Raw genomic sequence first — 24197 nt, forward strand, 5'->3', positions numbered from 1 at the left:
TAATTACCTCCCCCCACTTACTTAGTTTATATTATCCTGTCATAGCATTCTAAGTGCTTAGTTTCATCTACACTATTTACTACAAAATGGTGGGAGAGGATTCCAAGAGTTTATTTTAAATGGATTTTTATCATGTATTTTGGGTTAATTTTAGTACTTTGGAATGATGTACACACAAAATCTAGTTATATCTCCATTGTGAAGGAGTGATGTAATCACCATTCAGATAGATGTAATTATCAGGAGCAAGAAAATATCCTTCCCCTGCCCCCGCCATTCCTGGGCTTTCTCTGTCCTTCCCAAGCTGTCTCTCTCATTGTTTTTGTTTTTCTAATTCAGACAATCCTAGGAATAACTTCTTTTGACTTTTCCAGCCCTTGAACTACAGGCTTTATGAAGAAAAGGGAATCATGCTATGAGCAAAATAGTATAGATGGTTAATACTGCTAACAAAAAGTGAGATTTTCTACAGATAACTAAAACTGATCTAAAATTCTTAATGGTATTAGAACTATTACATATTTATGTATTTTGTGTTTACTATGTAAACATTAATTGATTAAAGAATTTTAATGCAATGTGACAGAAATATATGATGGAGTACATTTTTCATTTTCACTAGATAGTATAATGCATTACTTTCTTTGTCAAATCCTTTTAGAATAAAACTTTTAACATAGCCTAGATGTGGAGAAAGGGCTATGAAGAAGAGAGAAAAGCATTTGTCAATAGGGTCATTATTTAGACTTCGTAAAGAGAAAGAATCAGAAGTATAAGCCCATTTGCACAGGTTTCTGAAAGATGGAGTAGAGCTTCTATGCAGCTCGTCCAGATTAAAATGCGCTGTATAGTTAGTGCTTTATGTGTGAGTAGTCCAAAAAAGAAAAGAAACCTTTATTGCCCTAGGTAGAGAGCTGCAGCCTAGTTTTTATAGTATCTGTAAAGGAAAGAAAGGGGTTTCCTGTACCTCCTTTCGTAATTTATATTTTATGGATTAATTTTAAATGGAGCGTATCAAGTCTAACAGCTTAGAATCAGGGAAATTTCATTACTTCATTCTGAGACTAAGAGTAACAGACTTAGGGGAGTGTGTTTTATATACCATAAACTGTACATAAAATGAGCAAAATCAAAATTTGTGAATAAAGTTATAAACTTGAATATGGGTTTGGCAGTTATCCTTTCTTATAAGTTCTTAAAGTAGTAAAATTTTAATTGCTAAAAAAGAGAAATGAGATGATAGAACAGAGAAAACATTCCTTTCTCCTTTTAGTAGGTTTTAGCACTCTACCAATGTTTAGTAACACAAATGAGTAAGTCAAGATCCTGGACCTTGAGGAATTCAATCTCATGGGGGAAAAGGATGTATAAATCAATAATTGCACGATAGTGTCATACGTTTTATAGGATGCTGTCCACGCAGGAAGACAAAATAAGCATCTTCTGCCTGGGCGGGGGATCTGGGTCTTCAAGGATAAGTAGAAGTTTGAAGAGTAGAAGTTTGACAAGTCAAATAGACAGAGGGAACAGTGTACTGCAATTTGAGAGGCATACCACTGTGTAGCACGTTTGAGGGAATACAAGTAGTTAGATACATGAGCCGTGTGAGGTTTGAGATGAATGGAGACTAAGTTTAAAATTAAGCTGGATGGGTAAACTGGGGCAAGAAACTGTCTTTAATGATTTTTCAAGATAGTCTGTGCCAGGTACTTTGCTTCTTCAGTCTGTCCCTTTTACCCTTCTGATCTATGGGCTCTAACCTCTGGCCACACTGAATTTTTCCAGTTCTTTGAAATTCTATTCAGCAAACATTTATCGAATACATATTGTATTCCAGGCACCATTGTAAGCCGCAGGGATATACTGATGAATAAAATACGCGTGGTCTGTGCCTTCACATAGCTTATAGTCTGTGGCTAGCACTGGTAGGTATATGAGCAACTAGCATTACATTACAACCTGCTAAATAATATAAGTAAGTGTTACTGGTATAGTAACCTATAATGACAATCAACCAACTCTATGTTGTGTCCTGAGTGAGGCTGATGAGTTAGATTTGGTGAGAATTAGGAGGGGTGGGCGGGCTGGGAGGACAGGGGGCAGGAGTAAAGGAGTATGAATCTTCTAGGCAGAGGAAACCAACTCCAAGTGTGAAAGCCCAGAGACAAGAAATAGCATAGCACTTTCCCAGCAGGTTGCCCTGCTCCACCTTTAGCTCCTTGCAGTCCATTCTCCCATAGCAGATTGATCTTTTAAAAACCTAAATTGAAATCTTGTCAGTCTTCCACCCGGAATCCTCCAGTGGCTTCCTGTCTCTGTCAGAATGAAATGCAAAGTTCTTGCCATGGCCCAATGGCGCTGGGTAACCTCTTCCTGCAGCATTTCTGATCTCAGCTCACTCTTGGCCTGGCTTACTTCATTTCAGATACCCTGGCCTTTGCTATTCCTCTGACATTCCAGACATGGTTCCATATCACAGCCTCTATACAGGCTGTTCTTTCAGAAACGTTCTCCCATGTATCTGCTTAGTTGGTGACCCTCACCTTATTCAGGGCCCTGTTCAAATCAAAGAAACCTGCACTGATAACACTGCATAAAACAGCAGCGCTCTCAGCCCCACCCTCATTACTCTATCAGCTTACTCTGTTATTCTCCAGAGTGGCACTATCATAATTACTGGTGGTAGTGGTGCTGGTTGTGGGGGTGTATGAATTATCTCATTAGATCCTAAGCACTGTGACAATGACTGTGACTGACAGTAGGTACTTGGTGTGACTTTTTTTTTTTTTTTTTGATGCTCTTCTAGTGCCTAAAATAGTGCTTTGCACATAGTGAGCACTCAATGAATTATTGTCAAAGTCTATATAGCAGGCTATAGATAGGATATTTTGTTTTATTTTTCATCTTTGTATCTGCCCAGGAACATATGCATTTCATGGATTGATTATGGTTACAGTAAAACCCAGCTGAATATTTTAAGCCCAGTTGAATTAATATATCTTTAACCATATATTTTTAATAATTTTTCTTGTAGCTAAAACTTTTAGTTTTTTAGCTAACAATAAAAACATTCACAGAATTCTTTGCTGGGTTATAAATTCATGGTTTATTTTTATACTTTTTGATCCTGAAGTATGCCAGATTAACAATAAGTCTGAATCATTGAATTTTTATTTATGTAAATGTTATATAGTAACTGCATTTTAATAACATCCATAGGCAGTTATTTTATAACATTATTTTTCTAAAGCTGCATTATCGTAAGTTATGTCTTTAGTCGTAGATATAAGCACAATATATTATGTAGGCAGTGATTTAACTTGTATAGTTCAATAATTTAAAAGAGTAAAATTTTATACTATGAGTTCTAGAAAATATATAGTTCTCATATATTCCTATACATACAGCCACAGTTTACCTTTTGCTAGTCCTAGTAAATGCTAATTATTCAATTCTCTTACTCATCATCACATTTTCTGTTCTCTCTGTTTTGTACAATTTATATCACTCCTACCTTCCCAAAGCATTATCTGGGCAGCTTTGAATGGAAAACAGTCATGAATGAGCAATCAATGGCTATTCACTACAAAATGGTAGAGAGGTGACTAAAAGTTTATCTTAGACAAATTTTATATAATATATTTAGTTTCTTCATATCACCTGGCAATGCCAGCTCCTCCTCTGTTCTTTTTTTCCTATATAGTGCCTTCCCAGTCATATCCTGTTCCTAAACCTGTTTAAGATGAATAGGTAATGGCCACATATCAAATACTAGTGTTATGAATTAGTAGATCAACAAAATATGAAATATTAAAATGTAAGGATTGCCTATCTGTTGCAAATATAAAGTTTTTTCTCTTGCAAAAATTATAGGGGATGGAGTGTTAGATCTCTCTACAAAGAAAACCAGCATAAAATCTGAAGAGTCATCCATATGTGATCCTTCTTCTGAAAATTCAGTGGCTGGGTAAGCAATATCTAGGAAATATAATTTAATATTAATATAAAATTATCTCTGCAGAGAACTCTTAATACTATTCTGAGTAGTATTGACGTATATAGTTTTCCTCCAGAATTTTTGTCACTCATAAGTGTCTCTCTCTCATACCTTTCATTTGTCCTTTCTCTTTCTTTTTTATTCTTTCTGTTAAAGAAAAGTTATCAGAACAATCACCAAACTTTAGTTCATGTTACTAAAATGAACTACCAACTTAATCATAGAATACAAACTAAGAAGCAGGACGAGTAAGAGAATATTAAATTAAATACTCAGGAGGCAATTTTAAGGGAAATATGTAATTTATTAATTTTTTAAAACAATGAACAAATTCTAAAAGCACTGTACTTACTAATTGTTAACGCTAGTTTATAGTGTTTAGATTTTCTTATTGCACTTTAGATGTGGTGGCAAACTACTTAAGCATATCTAGTAATCACCACAAAAAGTCCTTTCATGTTTTGAAAAGTGTCATTAATCATTAAATAAATAATTAGTAGTGAAATGCTGTTCTGTTGGATTTTTGGATTTTTTTTACAACTTTTTTGCATCTTCCCATTAACTAACTGCACAGGAAGCTTTTTTGTCACATTTAAATCTTAGAGGTAGACTGTAATTTGTTTCAACTATGACTGTAGTAGTATTTGAGTCGTAAGGTATAGTAAGCTTTCTGTTTGAGAAACTTTGAAAATTACAGTGATACATTTGAAATAGAAGTGACATTGATAATATCTAAAATGAAATTATTCAAATATAACTTATCTACTTGTTTCAAGTTTTAAGTTCTTGTCTAGAGATAAATTAGTCTTGTGGAAATATGGGATGTTTGTGTTTGGAAATATTCCTGCTGCTACAAATTTCCTTTAAAGGGGTTGACTCTTTTATTACTTGTTTAGCGGTAACGTCACGTTTGTACTAACAAAAACTCCTTTAGGATTTGGGTACTTTTTATAATGGAACTCTAATTGTACAAATAAAATTTATAAGTGTTGCTCTACAAGCATCTGTCAGAGGAATAGCAACATCATGAGAATATTTTTACAAATACTGAGTTAGGATTTTATGTTCTTGGAAGGTCTGCCCGTTGAGGCCACCGTATCATTGACACATTGTCCTACCAGGACTGTAGCGTTTGCTTTGATAAGGAGTAACTACTACATCTCACAGACTTAAAAGTGTCATAAGCAGTGATGTTACCTAAGCAAGGAGTATAATAAAGGAGTGGACCCTCCCCTTCCATAGCTGTGTGAGAGTCTCTCATGCATCAGTTTACCATCGTTTCATTCCATCCATCCAGGAGACTACACAGAAACAGAGAGGACTATGTGGAAAGAAGTGCTGAGTTTGCAGATGGTTTGCTCTCAAAAGCTTTGAAAGACATTCAGTCTGGAGCACTGGACATAAATAAAGCAGGCATACTTTATGGCATACCTCAAAAAACTTTACTTCTTCACTTAGAAGCCTTACCAGCAGGGAAGCCTGCATCTTTTAAAAACAAAACTCGAGATTTCCATGATAGTTATTCATATAAGGACAGTAAAGAAACTTGTGCAGTGCTGCAAAAAGTAGCCTTGTGGGCAAGAGCTCAAGCAGAGCGCACAGAAAAAAGTAAACTCAATCTACTTGAAACCTCAGAATTAAAATTCCCAACAGCTTCCACTTACCTCCATCAGCTAACTCTACAGAAAATGGTCACTCAGTTTAAAGAAAAAAATGAAAGCCTCCAATATGAAACTTCAAATCCTACTGTACAGTTAAAAATTCCTCAACTACGAGTAAGTTCTGTCTCAAAATCACAACCTGATGGTTCTGGTCTGCTGGATGTTATGTATCAAGTTTCCAAAACCTCTTCAGTCCTGGAAGGATCAGCTCTCCAAAAACTGAAAAATATACTCCCTAAACAGAACAAAATAGAATGTTCTGGGCCTGTAACTCACTCAAGTGTTGACTCTTACTTTCTACATGGGGACCTCTCTCCTTTGTGTCTTAATTCTAAAAATGGAACAGTTGATGGAACCTCTGAAAATACTGAAGATGGATTAGATCGAAAAGACAGTAAGCAGCCCAGGAAGAAACGTGGCCGCTATCGGCAATATGATCATGAAATAATGGAAGAAGCTATTGCAATGGTAATGAGTGGAAAAATGAGTGTTTCCAAAGCACAAGGAATTTATGGGGTACCTCACAGCACTTTAGAATACAAGGTAAAAGAAAGATCTGGAACACTGAAGACTCCTCCGAAGAAGAAACTACGATTACCAGACACTGGGTTATATAATATGACAGATTCAGGGACTGGCAGCTGCAAAAACAGCAGCAAGCCTGTGTAGATTACTTGTTAGGAAAATGTGTGTGTGTGTGTGTTTGCGTGTGTGTGTATGTGCACAGGTGTGTATTTGTGTGTCTATATACACACATGTGGGAATTACAAATGCTCACTCTGACAGGAGACATGAAATTTTACAGTTCAAAAACCACTTACATGCCTTTTGAAAAAAAGTTTTATTCAGGGTTTTCACTGTGGACAGAATTATATAGTTGCTTACTTAATTCTGATAGTTTGTATTTAATCCTTGTATAAATAGGTGAAAAAGATTCAGGTTTTCTTTAGTAGTCAATAGCATAAAGCGTTGTGGGAAAACGAGTAATTGTCAAGTGAAACATTTTTATTGGTGAAAGACCATTCCAGCCATTCAGTTGAACCATCTTATAATGGAAATATGGTATTAATAGTTTATGAACATTCTATACAACATACTTAACAGTTGTTGTATGTATGTCAAACAACCAATCAAAGTTTAAATAGACAGCTATCTCCATACTAAGAAAAATTAATATATACAGTATTAGTACACTACAGTGCATTCTATGAAATACAAAATGCACTCAAGTGCATCCACCAGGAATAGAAAAGAAAACCTTAAAGGATATGTATAATGAAATTTAATATTTATCATTTAATAGTTGATTTAGCAAGAAGTTGGGGTTTATAAGGTATATAATTAAAAGAAAACTGACACATAGTTAACCCCAGCAGCTATAGAACCCTTTAATATAAGATGGAGTACTAAGAACAAAAAATAATTTAAATTTAATTATTAAAATAATTTAGTTTTGTTTTTCATTTGAAAAATAAGCTAATGTGTAAGGTTAGAAAAGAAAGTTGGAATGCAACTTAGAGCATGTTTATAATGTGCACAGAAAAAGCTTGAGAATGATAATTTTGGTTTAAATGTGCTGGTTAGTTGATGTTATGACTACTTTAAATTTTAAGGATTGTGACACACTCCTACTATTGAAAAACCTCAGTGTAACTTTAATATATTTGCTGCTGTGACATTTCAAAACATTTTCAGTTTATCAAAATGAATTGCAGATTTCATTTTGGTGGGCGATACATTATCATTTTGCTAATAACCAAATTTGCAGTTTGTTCAGGGTCTTGAATAGATTTACAAATATTTAACACTGAAGCTGTTTTGAACTTTCAGTAATGTAAACTCTACTAATTGGGTAGTTAGAAGCTGGGCAGTGCATTTTAACTTTTACTAGACTCATAAGAGAGACTGGTCATTTTTACATAGCAGTTTTAAAATATGGGTCAAAGTATCCTTGTTGGATTTATGGAGTATGCAACTGTAGTGGTAAAATGTTATAAAGCATATGCCTTCATATAAAGAATAGGGATTTGCTTTATGTATTCAAAATTCTCTGAGTGCCCCCTTTCTCTGTTAAAATTCAGGTTCTGATCATTTTTCTAAGCCAGTTTTCCTAAGTCCAAAAGGAATACTTTTAGCTGAATTTAAAAAATAAGTGCACCTTGTCAAATACTTGTGTTTTTACACTTGTGTTTGTGTGTATTTAATAATCACATATACGTGTAATACTAAAGAGATTTTCAGCTATTAAATTTTAAAACTGCCTACATGTTTAAAGAAACTGAAGAGTGAGAAACTACACAACCAAGCAGTTATTTGGTCTCTGAGATCTATACTGAACCCTCTTCAGCTATTAATGTTACCTGCACACTAGGGTATGAATCCTCTTTTTTTTTTCACCCCAAGAAAATATACATCATAGATTACAGAACAGCAGATGTCAGGGTCATCTTTCTTTTTAAAGAATTAAGCCATATTTTGTGAGGGCCAGAACTTGGATTATTTAGTATATTTCCCCCTTCCCCCAATGAAAAACAAAGTTAAAGGTAAAGTACATATTTCAAAACAATTTTATTGACCTCTTTATACAGAATTTTACTTGGAAAACTTTGGGGGCTTTGAATGCATTACATAATATTTATATTGTATTGAGCTTTTTTATTCCTCACACTATATTTACATTAATAAATTGATTAAGAAGTTTATAGTAAAGGGAAACTTACAGAACACTTTTGTATCATTTAAAAGATGACCTGACCAAAAACTTTACAGGATTCATAAATCAGGGATCATTTTGCTATTGACTTCACAGTAATCAGTAGTTTTATAGGTAATATTATAGTTAATTTGCAGCATTTTAGTACTTGTATTATTTATTTTTGGTCAGAAATAGTAAATTAAAATATTTTTTGATAGTTTATAGGTAATAATCAACCCATAACTTTTAAAAGAAACAAAACATTTCTATTATTGAGTTAACATTTGATTATACAAACTAGGAAAGGCAGGGAAATTCCCCTTCTCCCCAGTGGCTCTATTAAGATGACCTTTATGTTAAACTTTCAAAGTACTTTATGAATTTAGTTACCAGTTACTATTTATTAATTGACAATTTTCTGAAAAATCCCATTTCAGCAGACTTAATGAAGGTGAAAGCAACCCTTATGTGCTTTCTACTTATTTGAATGTTCCTCAAGTATTTTATATTTAAAAAAAAAAAAAGAAGGAAAAGAAAAAACAGTGCCTCTGTTTTTAGAAAACTACTGCTCAGTAAAGTTGTTTAAACCATTTCTGGTAGCTAATGACAATTTTATATTAAATTGTATACTAACTTTAGTGAGACTGATTTTTTTAGTTGTTTACAGTACAAATACTTGTATTTGTTTTTTAATTGCAGTATTTCCATTGTCGCAGTAATTTAGTAAAACTCTGTGGCTGCCTTGATTTTGACAGATTTTGTTAATATAAACTGATTGTTAGGCAATTAGTTATATTTATGCATAAATCAATTGCACTATAATTCATGAATTATTTATTACAATATTTTCTAATGAATTCATGTATCTGTCTTGTGTTGTAAATGTACTGTAATTCTGTTCCTACTTTGTGTTGTTATATATCTAAATCTGATTGTATGAATTTTAATTGTTCAGTTAACGTGTTTCTAGGTTGTAATTTGTAGTAAAGCACTTCAATGCTTTTGCACTTAAATTTCCAACACTGTTGGTGTGTGATTGATTTACTCATTCAGTAAAAGAAAAAAAGAAAAGAAAAGAAAAAACTGACTACACTGACTTCTTTGATTTACTTTAGGAAGCAGTTTTATTAAATATAGTATTCTAATTTACTTTTTCTGAAGAAATATTCCAACAAGTTTCTAATGGGCAAAATGGATAGTCACATACTAAAAACAGGCAGGATGTTTGGTTTATAAATCAAACAGGAAAAGATTAGAAAACTTTAAAAGCAAAGGATCTACCAAAAAAATACAATTTTAGAACCTTATATAATCACCCGAGAATAATTCTAGGCTGGATACTTACATGTGCATTCAACTATTATTTACTCATTACTAGGTTTTTATTTAAGATCCTAACATGCAAGAAATATGGGGGAAAATGTTTGAAGCCAAATAAGCATATTGTGAAGTTCTATAATTTGAGATCTTAGTTTCCTGCTATCTGATACATAAGATAGAATCTAATATCTGAATATCTAATTTATACCTTTATTAAGCTGTTCTTATAGCATTAGATGGGAATTACTGGCTACCATAGTATTTTTGAAATTCCATTATTAATAAACTGAATAAGAAAACTCTAAAAGCTTTGCTTAGAATGTCAGAAAAGGGATATAAAAAGTGGTTTTGTAATTTTGTGAGTTTAATCAAGTTGATATTACAACATTGTTTCAGAATACTTAACACTAGTCATTAGTTTTTTTTATTTATACCACATACCTGGCTTTATTAACAAAAAAAAAAAAGCCTTTGAGCATTTCAGGAAGAGTTATGAATGGTTATTAATCTTTAAAATACAACATATTTTCCCAAGAAACATGTAAATTCTTTGTTATGCCATAACATCACTTTAGAAACTGCTGAAGTGCATCTCTCACAACATTCGGGTTTTCTTTTGCTTGTGTGAAAATTAGTCATTTTTAATTTGCTGGAAAAGAATATAATTATATCGTAATCTTTGATAGTTATCATTTCTTCCTGCCTTTGCTCTCTACATGTATTTTTTAAAACTATCTGATTGAATCCTGGGAGTCAGTTGCATGATTTTACACTCCCAACCATGACAAAATTTATAAAAATTTATTTTCAAAAAGGAAAGGATACTGGGGTCATGTCCTATCTTCATCTGTCTAGAGGCAGCAGCGGACTTTAAAAGTTTTATTATAATTTCATATCTCTTCTCACTTTGTTTGATAGCTTCTTTATGTCAAATCACTAGTTTTAGTGAAACATTGGTTGAATCTAGTAAAGTTATCTTTTTTTCCAGAAAAGTTTTGATCACGTTTAAAATTTGCTTTCTTGTTTTTGCTACTCAAATAACATAATTTTTATAAAATATAAGTGAAATATTACTTATCTCTGAAACAGGCTATATCAGTTTTAGGCAGCAAAATAAAAATATTCCACTTCCTGTTTTAAAGTAAAAATCTTATAATTTTTAATATAGATGAGCATAAAAATTCTGTATTTAAGCAAAAATACATTCTTCAATAGTAATTCATAGTCAGCATTATTCCAACCTTAAATAAAATTTCTAGAAATCAGGAACTATTAAAAACAACAAATATAATAAACTGTAAGTGAAAGGCAATTTTCATGTACAGAGTTTGGTGATATGTTTAATTAAAATAGATACTTTTCTGAAACAGAACTCTTTAAATATATTTTATTCTTCCTGCTGCTGGTATTGGATTAAAAAAAAAAAATTTGTAGACTTCTATATTGGTTGATAAGCAAGCCCGGTTCTTAGTTAAAGTTAGATGTATATTAGTTTCTGTAGTGGGCCATTTTCCGGCATTTGAAACTTAATAATTAGGTAAGTAATGCCTTTAGCTTTTATGACATTACTTTATTATTTAACATCAATTTAAAATAAATTTTATTTTTAAATAGCTAACGCCTGCAGCTTAATCTTAGGAAAGACATTCTCTTATTTACATAAAATCTAAATCCCTTAATTTTCCTTATGAGTATGGGAAGCTTTTACTATTTTCACTGCCTTGGAAAAAATATCTATTTTAAATAAAGATTGTACTCCTGCATTTTATTTTCCTTATTTGCACTAATGTAGACTGATAATTATGTATCAGAATAATTTATAAAATGGCTACTTTATAAAAATTTAACTCCTTCTGAAGCACTTTCCATTAAATATTCTTAATACATTCAAAACATTAGACAGTAATATATAAATGTAATCATATGTATAATCATCAGCTTTTATATTGCGAAAATAGGGCTTTGCTTTGACTTATACTTTGTTGTAGGAAATTAGTTATGAGTGCTTCATTGTATTTTTGCTAAACAATAATCAAAATGCCATTATTGCAGCTCTCTAGGAGTCAGGAGTCCAGCAATACCAAAATATCTTTTTTCGAACGCTGTTAAAATTATAACTCCTTGTAGTGGTATTTTTGCTGCAATTCATTTTTTGTTTGATTTTTATTTTTAGTTCAACTGTTGATGCAAAATCAGAGGAAGCTTCTAAAATGGAAAAAAGAAAATCAGCATTAAGCAAAGTTTTGGAATCTTTGTGCACACATCACCAGCAACAAGTTTTGGCTATGTTGAAATTTCTAGTCCAAGAGCAGAATGCTGCTTCTCTTTGCTGTTGTAATACATCATGTGTTGTGTCTTCAGAATCTCAAAAGCCCTTAATCGAAGATAATTTATATGGTCTGTTCTGTAGTTGTGAATATAGGCTGGCAGAAAAAGGTTGTTTACAAAACGAAAAACAAAGCCCTGGTTTAGAACCTCTGCCAGTCTGTATTAAAGATTTAAATTGTTTATCTTGCCAAACTGTAACTGTTGAACACATTAAGCCAGTAGTGAATAGAGGAATTGCAGACAGTTATAATTCTCACAGGTGCTGTTCTGGACTGTTACCAAACATTCACTCTACAAAATCAGCCTTTCGTAGTCCTCTTTTGTCAAAGGAAGTATGTGATCTTTCAGTCACTCTTAAAGATGCCTGTAGATCTCGAAGTCCCTCACCCCCACCATTATCACCTGTGGAAACTGAAGGATTTGAAAAATTGAAAGACGTCATCTCAGAGATTTCAGCCTTAGAAAATAACAAACTTGAAGCAAACATTAACCAGCCTCCATCTCTCACACCAGCAGAAATAAGCAGCAATAAGAGTGATCATGAAGATAAAATACTTAAAACTAAAAAATCCAGTAACTCTTATTCTTTACTCTCAAATGACAGCAATAATTCTGCTACAAATCATGAAAAAGGTGAAACTGCTGTAATTTTTCAAGATTTAATGGATCGCATTAATGAAAAACTAAAATCAATAGAAACCACGGATATGACAAGCCTTGTACAGTTATCTAGCAGTGATTGTAATACATATAATGATTTAAAATTGGGAGATTTCATAACGTCTCTCTTGCATAATGCAAAAGCCAGTGATTATAGTTTTATGGAATTATTGAGTCAACACGATAAAAAGGTAGAAAATAAAATTATTCAGACAAGATTTCGAAAGCGTCAAGAAACTTTATTTGCAATGTGCAACTCCTCTGATTCACCCATGTTTAGAAGGCAGTCTTTACAGATAAAAAGAGAACTTGCTAGTCTTGATGAAAATTTTACAAGAAAAAAATACACCGAGAAAAGTTCAAGGAAGTTGACACAAAACAATGATATATCTTCATCAGACAAAGGAGAATTCTGTCATGACCAAGGGTCTTCTTTACAAAATTCTAAAAGACTTCAAGATAAAAATGCTGAAACATCATTTTCACCAAATTATGCGTTACAGTCACTGCAACTACCTCTTCATAGCTCAGAAACTAACTTGTCTTTTAATTCATTTTCAGAAAGCTTTAAAACAACTTCCCCTGAGAAAATGAGCATAAGAAAGCCACAGGAGAAATCTGCAGATGGAAAACAATTTTTGCAAAATCATAGGAAAAATCCAAAGTTAAGTAATACTCAAACTCTTTTGAGAAATGATGCTTCTGGACTTTTGAGCAGAACTAAACGAAATATTGTGCCTCCAGGGTGGTATTCTATATATGTAACAAATAATTATGTTTTTAAAAAATCACCTAAAGCCAAAAAAGTATCCGAATCCACAACAAAAAACGTTCCAGTGAAAAATATTCACATTGAAAGCTCACACAATATAGACTTAAACAAAATTGCAATGAATTCTAATTTACAAGTTGTTGTGAAGCGTTTGGAAGATACAATAAATATAGCCAATAAATCCTGGAATAATCAGCCATTATCAGAAGGATGTAAAGCATCCAAGAAATTGATAGAAATTGATGGTAAAGATCAAAATGCTGACAGAAATATGACTCTTACTCTAAATAGAATGACATGCAAAGAACAGAGCTTATCAAAATCTGTGGTAGCATCCAGCAATATTATCAAAAGTCATTGCATGCCTACAATGGATTTGAATAACAAAAGACTTGAAAATCTGAAAAAGTCAACTATTTTAGATATGGGTCGCTTGATTTCCAGTGTTGAAAATGTACCAGCAAAATATGAAGGTATTGAAAGTTCATCTGTTTCCAACTATTCTAGTCCTATCAAACTCATGTTTTTATCTGAGGTTAAAAGTAGTGAAGGAGTCAAATATACTTTAACTTCAGTTGGTACTTCCCATTCAAATGTTGTTCTCCCTTCTGAAAAACCTACAATCCGTCATGTTACTGAAGAAAAAACAGAAACAAATGAGGATATCTCAAATGCGAACTCTGAAAATTATCACTCCAATCATTATGATGCTGATACTCTTCAAAGAGAACTAAACAAATTCAATCCTGCAAAAGAAACTTCAGGATCCTCTACAATGTTTATAGGTGATATAAATAGTGATAAGCCACAAGAAGAAACTACGGACAATTCAAGCAGTGCTATTGATCCATCTTTTAAAAGAAAACCAGGTAGACCAAAAAAAATAGGTCCCCAAGTTGTGAGACAGATTAAGCGACCAATTGGAAGACCACCAAAGCCTAAAACTGATCAAACAGACATCACTGTTTGCCAGAATGAACCCGTTAGTGCTGGAAGGAAAAGCCCAGAATCTCTCATATCAGAAGTAAAAGAAGGTATCTATAAAAAGAGTATTACAGTAACTGTTATTTACGGAAGATCAAGAAGAACTAAAAGGCATGTTTCTGAAGGAAGTGTAAACATAAGCAACCTTATGTCTTTAAACAATAATGCTGGGGATTTTCCAACTGAATATAGTAGTCCCAGAAATATTAGTGAACACAAAATTAACTTGGGTGAAAGAATAAGTGCTGTCGCAAGCTTGACTACTGAAAGTGAGATCTTGGGGTCTGGCTTTGAATATGTGAGACCCATCAAGAACAAATCTGTGATACCTCAGCCTTCCAAGAACATTATTCGACCAAATCAGAAGCCTTTGGCAATAAGTAGGAAGCCTGGTAGACCAGCAAAAGTGAAAATCTCTGGCATATCTGTGACTATTAATAGAACTTCACCTCAGGAAAGAGAAGTAAGTATTAGCAGCTGCTTGCCTCCTTTAGAACAGGAAAATATGTTAGGAAAAAATCTACCTGAAGAAAAGTATGACCAACAGTGCACTAAAATGGATAAAATAAGGCACACTGAAGCTGATATATTTAAAAATGGATCAAAAAGTATGATTGCTACTGTACCTTTGAGACATTCTATTAGGGACAGAAAACCATCTCTGCATTTCTTACATTCATTAGCATCTTCTAGCTCACTTATTTATAGAAATGCTCTGCTCCATAAATCATATAAACTGCATTTGCAGAAAAATAAAAGTCAGAAGGAAAAACATAGACAGTCAAAGATGAAAATAGCTTACAAAGATACCCCAAGAAACAGATTTTCACGGAATGCAAAAAAGTGTTTGGAAGATAATAAATTAGTACCTATTTCTGAAGTATCCTTGGATCCTATAATTTCATCAAACCCTTTGCTCAGGTGGTGGGCTACCTCTGCTTCAAATGATTCCTTATTAGAGGAATTAAACAATAGATTTGAGCAAATAGCAAATGCTTGGGTGCAAGTAAGTGGGGATGAAGCTGAAAATTGTATTCATAAAAAAAGAGAACACATTGAAAATGATCATTTCAAAGTAGCAAGCCCTTTGGAAACTTGTCTTTTAGAACTTGAAGTTTCACCTGTAAAAATGCTTTTTCAGAAAAAGTATGATTTGAATGAACTCTGTACTTGGTTTATGCAAACAACAGAAACACAGTCTCTTTCACTAGTTAGAAAAGCAAATGCCCGAAACCCTTTGGAAGTAATAAATACCAGGGGAATCAAATTAGGGACCAAATATTCTGACTTTAATGCCAGCCCCTTCAGAAAGCACTTTAAAAAATTTGCACTCTCTTCTCCTTCAAAATCAGCAGAGAAGTTGCATATACTGCATAAAGTGACTAACTCTCCACTCTTAAATGTGAAAAGTAATTTAGCAATAGCTAGATTAAAAAGGACTGAGTTTAAGAGGTTGCATCATGAAAGGTGGAAAAGAGAGGGAAAGCTGCACAACCATGGAACAGTTGACTGGAACTCTAAAAGGAGAAACTTAAGATTTTTCTGCCAGAACCAATTTTTAAATAAGACTGAGGGAGAAACAAATGCCGACATCCCACTCCAAGGAAAAAGCATAGTAGATAATCAGTGTGTTTTGCCACCTGAGATCAGGGGTGACTTGCAGCAGAGGGTAGTAATGCCTGACTTCAAAATACGTGCTAGTTTCGAGAATAAATTTAAGTCAGAAGCAAAAGAGAATGGAACAAATTGCAGCCAAAAAGACTTTCAAAAGGGACCAAGACTAGAAAATGTGTGTCCTAATAGTTGGAGGTCAAAAACCTTAAAAGACTGTAGAATATTTTTGAGGAAGCTCAACTGTCTTGAACACAGAAATACTTTAAAGCTAAATACAATCATTTACTCTCCTGAATCTACTGACAGTGGAAATACTCATCAAACTCATATGGAAGAATCAAAGCGCTTTACTTTAAGATCTCATTCTGCTAGGCAAAATTCTTTTAAAAAGCAATCTAAAGAAATAGAAAATGCTAAAGCAAATAATCCTTCAGCTGATGAATTTGCTGATCATCTTGGCAATTGTAAATTAAGCAAATGTATTAACTTTGACAAGAATCCTGATAGTTTTGAAGTTCTTAGCAATTTGAACAAAAGAAAAAGACCACCATGGAAGACCACAGAAGTGTCAACAAAAAGACATAAACGACAGTCATGCAACAGTGGACAAATGGCAAACTATTTTTCCAAATCCCTAGGTAAGTTCTTCTCTATGTAATTTTGAAGTTTCATTGTAGGTGCCTTGAGTAAAGTATAACAGGTAGAAAAGGAACAGATGATTCAGTTTTAATTAGTTTCCAAAATATTTGGACAACCTAATTTCTTGGCACCTAGTATGAAACTCATGAAATTAGGTGCTGCTAACTGTATCAGTGTGCTTCCCCACCTCTTAATATGTCCAGGATTTCACACAAATAAAAATATATATAGTAGAGACATAGAAATCATCTTTAAAATATTTTAGTAATGTAGATGTTATCTCCTTTTGCATTTGGTTGATCTAATAAAATCAGTAAGCAGTTTGACAGATAAATATAACCAAGTAACTAACTAAAAATTAAGTACCACACTATAGTAAATATTACTCACTTGAGAAATCAGTAACAACTTTGAGACCATGTTTTTAAAAAAGTAAAGACTATCTGTTAAATTGATAGATTGTAACATATTATCCTAGGATAATCTTAATCTCACATCACCCACCAAGTTGTTATGTCATTTGGAACTCACTTTAAGACTGATGATTTGAAGAGTGGTAGAGCACCAATATTTTTAAAAATAAATCAGCAAACTTGTTGAATAGTTTTTTGATATCAGACATTGAGTTCATTTCCACAGATATAAAGATGAGGATTCTTTTTCACAGATAATCAGTAACCTAGCAAGAGAGAAAGAATCATGTACAAGTTATTGTTAAGGTAATGCAAAATTCAAAATGCAAACCAGAATTACCTTAGCAAACAACTACATCCTTTACTCAATTATACTGACTTGATGTTGGTGCCTCAGGGAGACTCAAGGACCCTACAAGCTTGTCCGACCCACCGCCCATGGGCCACGTGCAGCCCAGGACTGCTTTGAGTGTGACCCAACACAAACTTTTAAACTTTCTAAAACGCTATGAGATTTGTGTTTTTTTGTTGTTGTTTTTGTTTTTGTCTCTGTAGCTCACCAGCTATTGTTAGTGATAGTGTATTTTATGTGTGGCCCAAGACAGTTCTTCAGCGTGGCCCAGGGAAACCAAAAGATTGGACACCTGTGCTAAAACCTAGTAACAATAATATAGGAACACTGTAGTTGCCAATGTAGCCGTTTCCAGCTCTTCTTACTGATAGGTACTGGACAATGAGGGATATTGAGGAGTATGGAAGTACTTACTGATTATTTGCTTAACATGAAAGAAATTTTACATTTGGAAATTTAAAGATATTATATAGTTGCATCATTATATATTTTAGGGGTGTTTTAGGGGGAGTTGGGGAAGTATTGGCTTTATTTTTATTACTCTTTTTAAAACTTGTTTAAAAGCTAAAATAGGTAGTATCAGGTCTTATATTAAAATAGTAAAAGCAGTAAATTCTTGATTTTTAATAAGTTAATGATTTTATGACCCCCAAGATTCAGTTATTCAACTATATAACTTTAAAACCTATTTCAGAAAGTAATGATTAAAATTTCAAATATCTGACATGCAACGATTAAAATTTTAAAGGTTGGCCAAAGTAGATTCTCAATTATAAATGATTAATCAAAACTTTAAAAAGTGACCTCTGTTTCTTGTTCTCGGGATAACTAAAAATATCAAATGCCATGTCAGGAAAAAGAGAGGTAAAAAAAAAACTGATAGTGTATTTTTTTAAATTATAATTCATCTGAAAATATACACACATATTTCTTAAAGACTATCATGAATGGAGAATAAAATGTAAAGCTTCATCTTAAATTCTTTATATCATCCTCATATCATACTGTTACAGTTTATCAGAAGTAAATGCATTAATTCATTTTACAACAGAACCGTATTTTGTCCTTTCAGCTTCTTAATCATTGTATCTTCCTAAGAAATAAATATCAAGCTTATTTTAATGTGATTATTTACCCCCACTAAATATGAAATCATCCTAGAAAAAATAAGATGGAAGATGCCTAATTACTACTTTTTCAAATTAATTTCAAAATCCTTTTGGGCAGTTTTAAAATTTTTAGTATCATATGAAGAGCTGTTTTTGATCTTTCTCATTTTTAAAATTACTAGTACTATTTCCTGTTCTGCTTAAAGTTTTATTTATCTTTCACTGATAACTTTCCTTCTTTATTTTTTAACATTCTTTTTTTTAGTCAATCAACAAGGACATTATTTTTATAAAGTTGTAGTTATAGAAATATTTGTTATATTTATCTGATTTTTAAAGTATTATTTTTTTCTCATTATTCCTGGTATCTCATACTTCTTTTTGCCTTTTTGGAAATGATGCTAAAACTCATTATTAGTTTTATATGTGTTTTTCTTCTTCATAGAATAAATTACTGACTGGAGACTTAAGAGACTTAACAACCAGACTTTTCTAGAAAAATTTCTAAGGCAGTGTATATGATGAGATTTTGAAATATTTCTATTGATGAAAAGTTTTGCTTCTATCACAGATATCTTGTTTTATACATTTTGAGATGAACTGTCCAGATATAATTTATGAGTTTTTAAATTTATACTTCACCACATTTGTACTGCTGTATATATCAAGTGTGCACATGGAAAGGAGGCAGAAAAATGCAATCCCATTCTATTCTTATTTCAACAAGTATTTAATGAATGCCTACAATATGCTCTTAGGCACTGTGGAAGGTTCAAATAGTTCCTTTCCATCTAAGGGAGAAAACAAGACCTACATCATTTATTTAATAAATAGAATGTATTTCATTTTTTAAGTGGGATATTATATGCTTTAAGGGGATAGAATGGTTAAAGTCATGGTTGTTGCTCTTATGGGGATTACCATGTCATGAAGGATAGAAAAATGGATAGGCAGTTTCAGTAGAAGGATGATGACTGCTGTGATCAGAGAGAGAGCGATGGATTTTAAGAGCACATTAAAGGGAAACTGAACTCAGATTTAGGGAATTAGGCAAGGTTTCCTACATTGTTGCATCTAAGCTGAGGCTTGAAGGAGGCGGATGTAGTAGAAGTTGGAAAAGGAGTGTTTCAGGCAGTGCAAACGATGTGGAACATTTGAATGACAAAAGAGAGCAAGCAGCCTGGGCAACATAGTGGGACCCCATCTCTGCAAAACAAACAAACAAAATTATTCAACTGTGGTAGCCCACACTTTGCTTGAACCTGGGGGATTGAGGCTTCAGTCAGCCGTGATTGTGCCACTGTGCTCCAACCTAGGTGTCTCAACAACTTTTTTTAAAAAAGAGCAAGCATATGTGGAATATTGAGTAATTTATCAGAACTGAGGCATAAAATAGGAATCATGGATCAGGAGGGAGTGGGAAAATGGTAAACAATGAAGCTACTGAGGGAAGCATAGCCCATATTGTGAGGTCAGCATCAAATCATGAAACAAAAAATGTTTTAAGCCCTATTAGCAGCAATTGAAAAGAATAGATTTGAGATATATAAAGTTAAATCAGTGTCTTAAAGATTAGAAGAATAAAGGGAGAACATCCAGGTTTTTGTCTTGAACATCTGGGTAGAGGATAGTAAGATCTACTAAGATAGAATGCTCTTTAGATGTGAGGATTTGAGGTGTTTAGTGGGATATCCAAGAAAGGATGTTAGGAAGCAGTTATGGATATGCTTCCTAAACATATGGATCTGTTTCCTAAGAAAAAGGCCTGAGCTGAGATAAGGATTTGTGAATCAACAAATAACTCAAACCATGAGAGTGGAAGAGATTACAATGAGATTATTCATTGTAAGATTGAAAGAGCCTAGGAAGTCAGAGCCCCAAAGATTTAGGGAAAAGGAAAGATGTATACAAAAGGAGACTGATGAGAGTAGTTGAGAGGTAAGAAGAAAGCCTGGAGAATGTGGTGAATGGAAATGTGTTGTAAGATGGGAGAAGGCAATGTAAATTGTTGATAAGAAGTCAACTAAGATGAGCCCTGAAATGGTTCCATTGAATATAGCAATATGAGTTTATCTTAGTGGTTGGGAAAGAGTAGCTTTGGTGGACTAACAGAGCCTCAAGTCATATTCAAAGCTAGATGAGTTAAATGAAGGAAGGGAAAGAAAATTAGCACAGAAAACTATAATGGGCCATGAATGGAGAGAATGTACAAAAGTTAGCTAGATTAAGCTGGGGTTGAAGACAGGTTTAAAAGATATATATTTATACTAATGGGAAAAAGCCAATAGGGAATAAATGATTGAAGATACAGAAATGAGATGGCAACCAATGGAAATGGAGTGAAGCCCCTGTGTAGATTATTGGGTATAGGATCTAGGACATGATTAGAGAGATTGGACTTAGCCAAAAGGGTCACTTTTCTCTTAAAAAAGAAAAAAAAAAAAAAAAAACAGGGTAGTGGGAACAATATGTGGGAAAGCAAATCGGTAATTTGTGGGCAGAATCCTGAGATATTAGAGTTCATTTTCTATGAATCAAGAGGTAATAAAGAGTAGTATGTGGGATTGGGTAATTGGGGAATATGGACAAGGTTTGGAATAGCTGTCTCAAGAAATAGAGGATAGAACAACTGGTTTTATCTTAGCTGCCAGAATGTAAGCCTGGAGAAAGATGGGTCCTTAGATTTAATAGTCAAGTTCACCAAATGGGGATGACAGTACAAAGAGATCCAGCCAAGAATATATCTGTTCTGTGAATAGTGAGCAGCTATATGATCAAAGCAGAGTTCTAGAGCATCTTTTATAGTAGCACACAATATAGATTCGGGGGGTGGAGGATGGGAAATGTGTGAAGGGTCAGTTGCAGGAGATGATTTTTGAGATGATAATGACCTAAAAATGGAGAGTAACTGTTGGAAATAATATAGACCTTTTTAATATCGGTATCTTTTGAGTTCCCAAAGCAAGTGTATATCTTTTCCTAATTGATAAACATCTCGATATAAATAAGCTGACTCTGGACACCTCTGAGTAAACTTTTAAGAATAAAATAACCTAATGTGGTCTTGAAGCTCCTGTAATAGTAGTACTCATCCTAAAACATTAAATTTTCCCGTAAGAATTTCGAATTCAGTTGACACTTTGAATCGAATTCTGAGATGACTGGAAAAAAAAAAAAAAAACTTGTCATCTTCTTCTATTTTGCCATCTGTCCTCAAAAATAACTGAATTTACATTTTTCCCATTCAAAATTCTGGTTTTCACACAGGTTTATAACTGATGGCTGATTTTTAACTAAGTAATATACTCCTTCAACTACCAGAAACCAAGACTAACCATACATACTCCTCTGATCTTGCTTATGAGCATTTTAACACATATTTGGAACACTGAACACAAGATAAAAGTGAACTATACTTTAAGTAAAACTGTTAAGATTTGATTCTGTTAAAGTATTCTAATGAAATTAGGAATTTTTTTACACCAAACCCCCCTGAGGAATTTTTTAAAAAGATACATTCTCTTTATATTTGAGTTTTTCCCCTGTAATTTTCTTAGGAATTGAGTAAGATAAGAGTTTAGGTTTTAAAGAGTCTCTAATTTTTGCCATAATATTTTGTTAAAATGTAAAACAGCTAAACAATCTTCGTCTTGATGTTTTTTCTTAGAATTTTTCCTGAATATTTTATATTCCATTGCTTTCTCAACTATTACTGAGTTTTCAGGATATTGTTTTACTAATTGCCCCATATCTTTCACAGAAAATCATTCAGTTTATTTAACAAAGATTGGATACTTTTTCTTTTGATTTATCAGGCGTTGTGTTAGATGTTCAAGTCACAAAGGAACTCAAGGAATTTATCTAGAAGATATTTCAAGTTTTTACTTTGGCAACATAATTAGTAAAAGAAACATAATTTGGCTTATTCCACATACTAGTGGTTGTAGAGAACAGAACTATTTTCAGACATAGATTTAATTCTCTAAATTGGGAAGTCTGGCCCATGGCATATTTTATAAATAAAGTTTTATTGGAACACTGCCATGTTCATTCACTCATATATTGTCTATTGCTATTTTTGTGCTGCAGAAGCTGAATAGTTGCAATAGACACCATAAAGCCTACAGAGTCTAAACTATTTACTACCTGGCCCTTTGCAGAAAAAGTTTGCCGACCCTGTTGATATCACTACAATTTTGATATGGTGTGGCTTGAAAAAGATAAAAAATAAGTTGTTGGCTTTTAAAAAATATATTAAGGTCATTCTATCTTGTTCGTCCCCAACACTCCGTCCACTTCTTCCTCAACACTCCCTCCCTCAACACAATACAATGTATTTGACATGTTAGCTGTTTTGTTTTGTTTGATCTTTACGGGTCAGTATCTGTCTTTATCCAGCAGAGTGGTGCTGGGGGAGCCATGAGCACCAGTTGTATTCTGTTTTGTAAATCTTTATTCTCTCCCTGCAGCCTCCAGACCTGCTTTCTCTATCTGAGGTAAGTTCAAGGGTCACCCTTTTCTTCTTTAACCAGCTGCTAGCACCTGCTAGAAGGAGATTGGTTTCAGTGCTTCACACCATGATAAATTCCTGCCTCAAGGTCTAAATATTCTCTTTCTCCTTTTTTCTTCCTTCTCTATTTCTTAAGAATTCAAAAGTCTTAGTTCAGCTCTCCTAACTACCATTTTTTCTTCTCATGTTTCCTGGGCAGTAACAGTTTTCTTGTCGTGGAGCTGAGCATTCTGTGATTATCATAACGTTAAGCCTAGTGAATTCACCTATAGTTTAATTACAAACAAAAAAGACAAGGGTAGGTGTCTGAATGATTTCATCTTGCCACTTTTTTTTTCTTGTTTGTGTTTGTTTTATTTAAACCGGACCTTGGCTTCTTTTTCCTTCTCCCAGTTCCAGGCAACCTGGAAAATGCATTTATTTGCTACTTTTTTCTGTGTTATGCAAACATAGAAAGCTAGATTTTAAAAGCCTGCACCTATACACTCTTTTTATTTATTCAAAAGTGATTGTCTTCTGCATGCTAGGCAGTATGTTAGACACAGGCGAAATAGTGGGGGCAAAACCAGATATGGCTCCTACCCTCATGATTCAAGTTTATTTGGAGAGGCAGACATTGAGTAAATGCACAAATCTACTGCATTCTCAGTATGTGGTGCTATGGGAATTTAATTTTGGGAGGTTTTACCAAGTGAAGGAACAGTTCCCTGAGCAAATGGCCATTAAGCTAAACTGTGAAGGGTGAGGGGGAATTAACCAGGCCAAGTGGTAGAAAACCAGTAGGGGTCGGAAAAAGGATTTGGATGTGGAAAAAATGCTGAGGTGTGGGATTCTTGGCAGGTTAGAGGTGTAAGTCATGGCCGGTGTGTCTAGTCAAGAGAGAAAGAAGGAGATAATGTCAGATGTAGAGAGGATTGAGAAGGAAGCAAAGGAACAGACTAAAGAAGTTCTTAAGAGCCATGCCAAGAAGTTTGTCTACTTTCAGTGGCTTCCCATTGCACTTAGAACAGAGATTTAAATTGGAAGTGGATGGGGAAGATAAGACACAATCAGATTTTCCTTTCTGGAAGATTTCCCTGGTTGCATTGTGAAGAAGGAAGGGTGTGGGGCGAGACACCTAACCATACTGAGACCATTGTGATT

At 33.5% G+C, this 24197-nt stretch overlaps 1 protein-coding gene across 11 annotated transcripts in view; it reads left to right on the top strand.

Annotated features, from left to right (window-relative positions):
* The window catches only part of LCORL (ligand dependent nuclear receptor corepressor like), a 182741-nt gene that overhangs the window by 135325 nt on the left and 23219 nt on the right, over positions 1-24197 (top strand). For 7 of the 11 annotated variants that reach the window (XM_038008655.2, XM_038008653.2, XM_008017795.3 and 4 more), the window contains 2 exons: positions 3874-3967; positions 11847-16669. The exons of 1 other annotated variant lie outside the window; for it this stretch is intronic. In XM_038008655.2, coding sequence (XP_037864583.2) covers positions 3874-3967; positions 11847-16669 — 4917 coding nt within the window. Of the gene's footprint in view, positions 1-3873; positions 3968-5294; positions 9437-11846; positions 16670-24197 lie in introns of those variants that run through there. 3 more of the 11 variants (XM_008017800.3, XM_038008667.2, XM_008017802.3) reach the window with 3 other exon arrangements.

Source organism: Chlorocebus sabaeus, chromosome 27, assembly GCF_047675955.1.
Source record: "Chlorocebus sabaeus isolate Y175 chromosome 27, mChlSab1.0.hap1, whole genome shotgun sequence".
Lineage (NCBI taxonomy): Eukaryota > Metazoa > Chordata > Mammalia > Primates > Cercopithecidae > Chlorocebus > Chlorocebus sabaeus.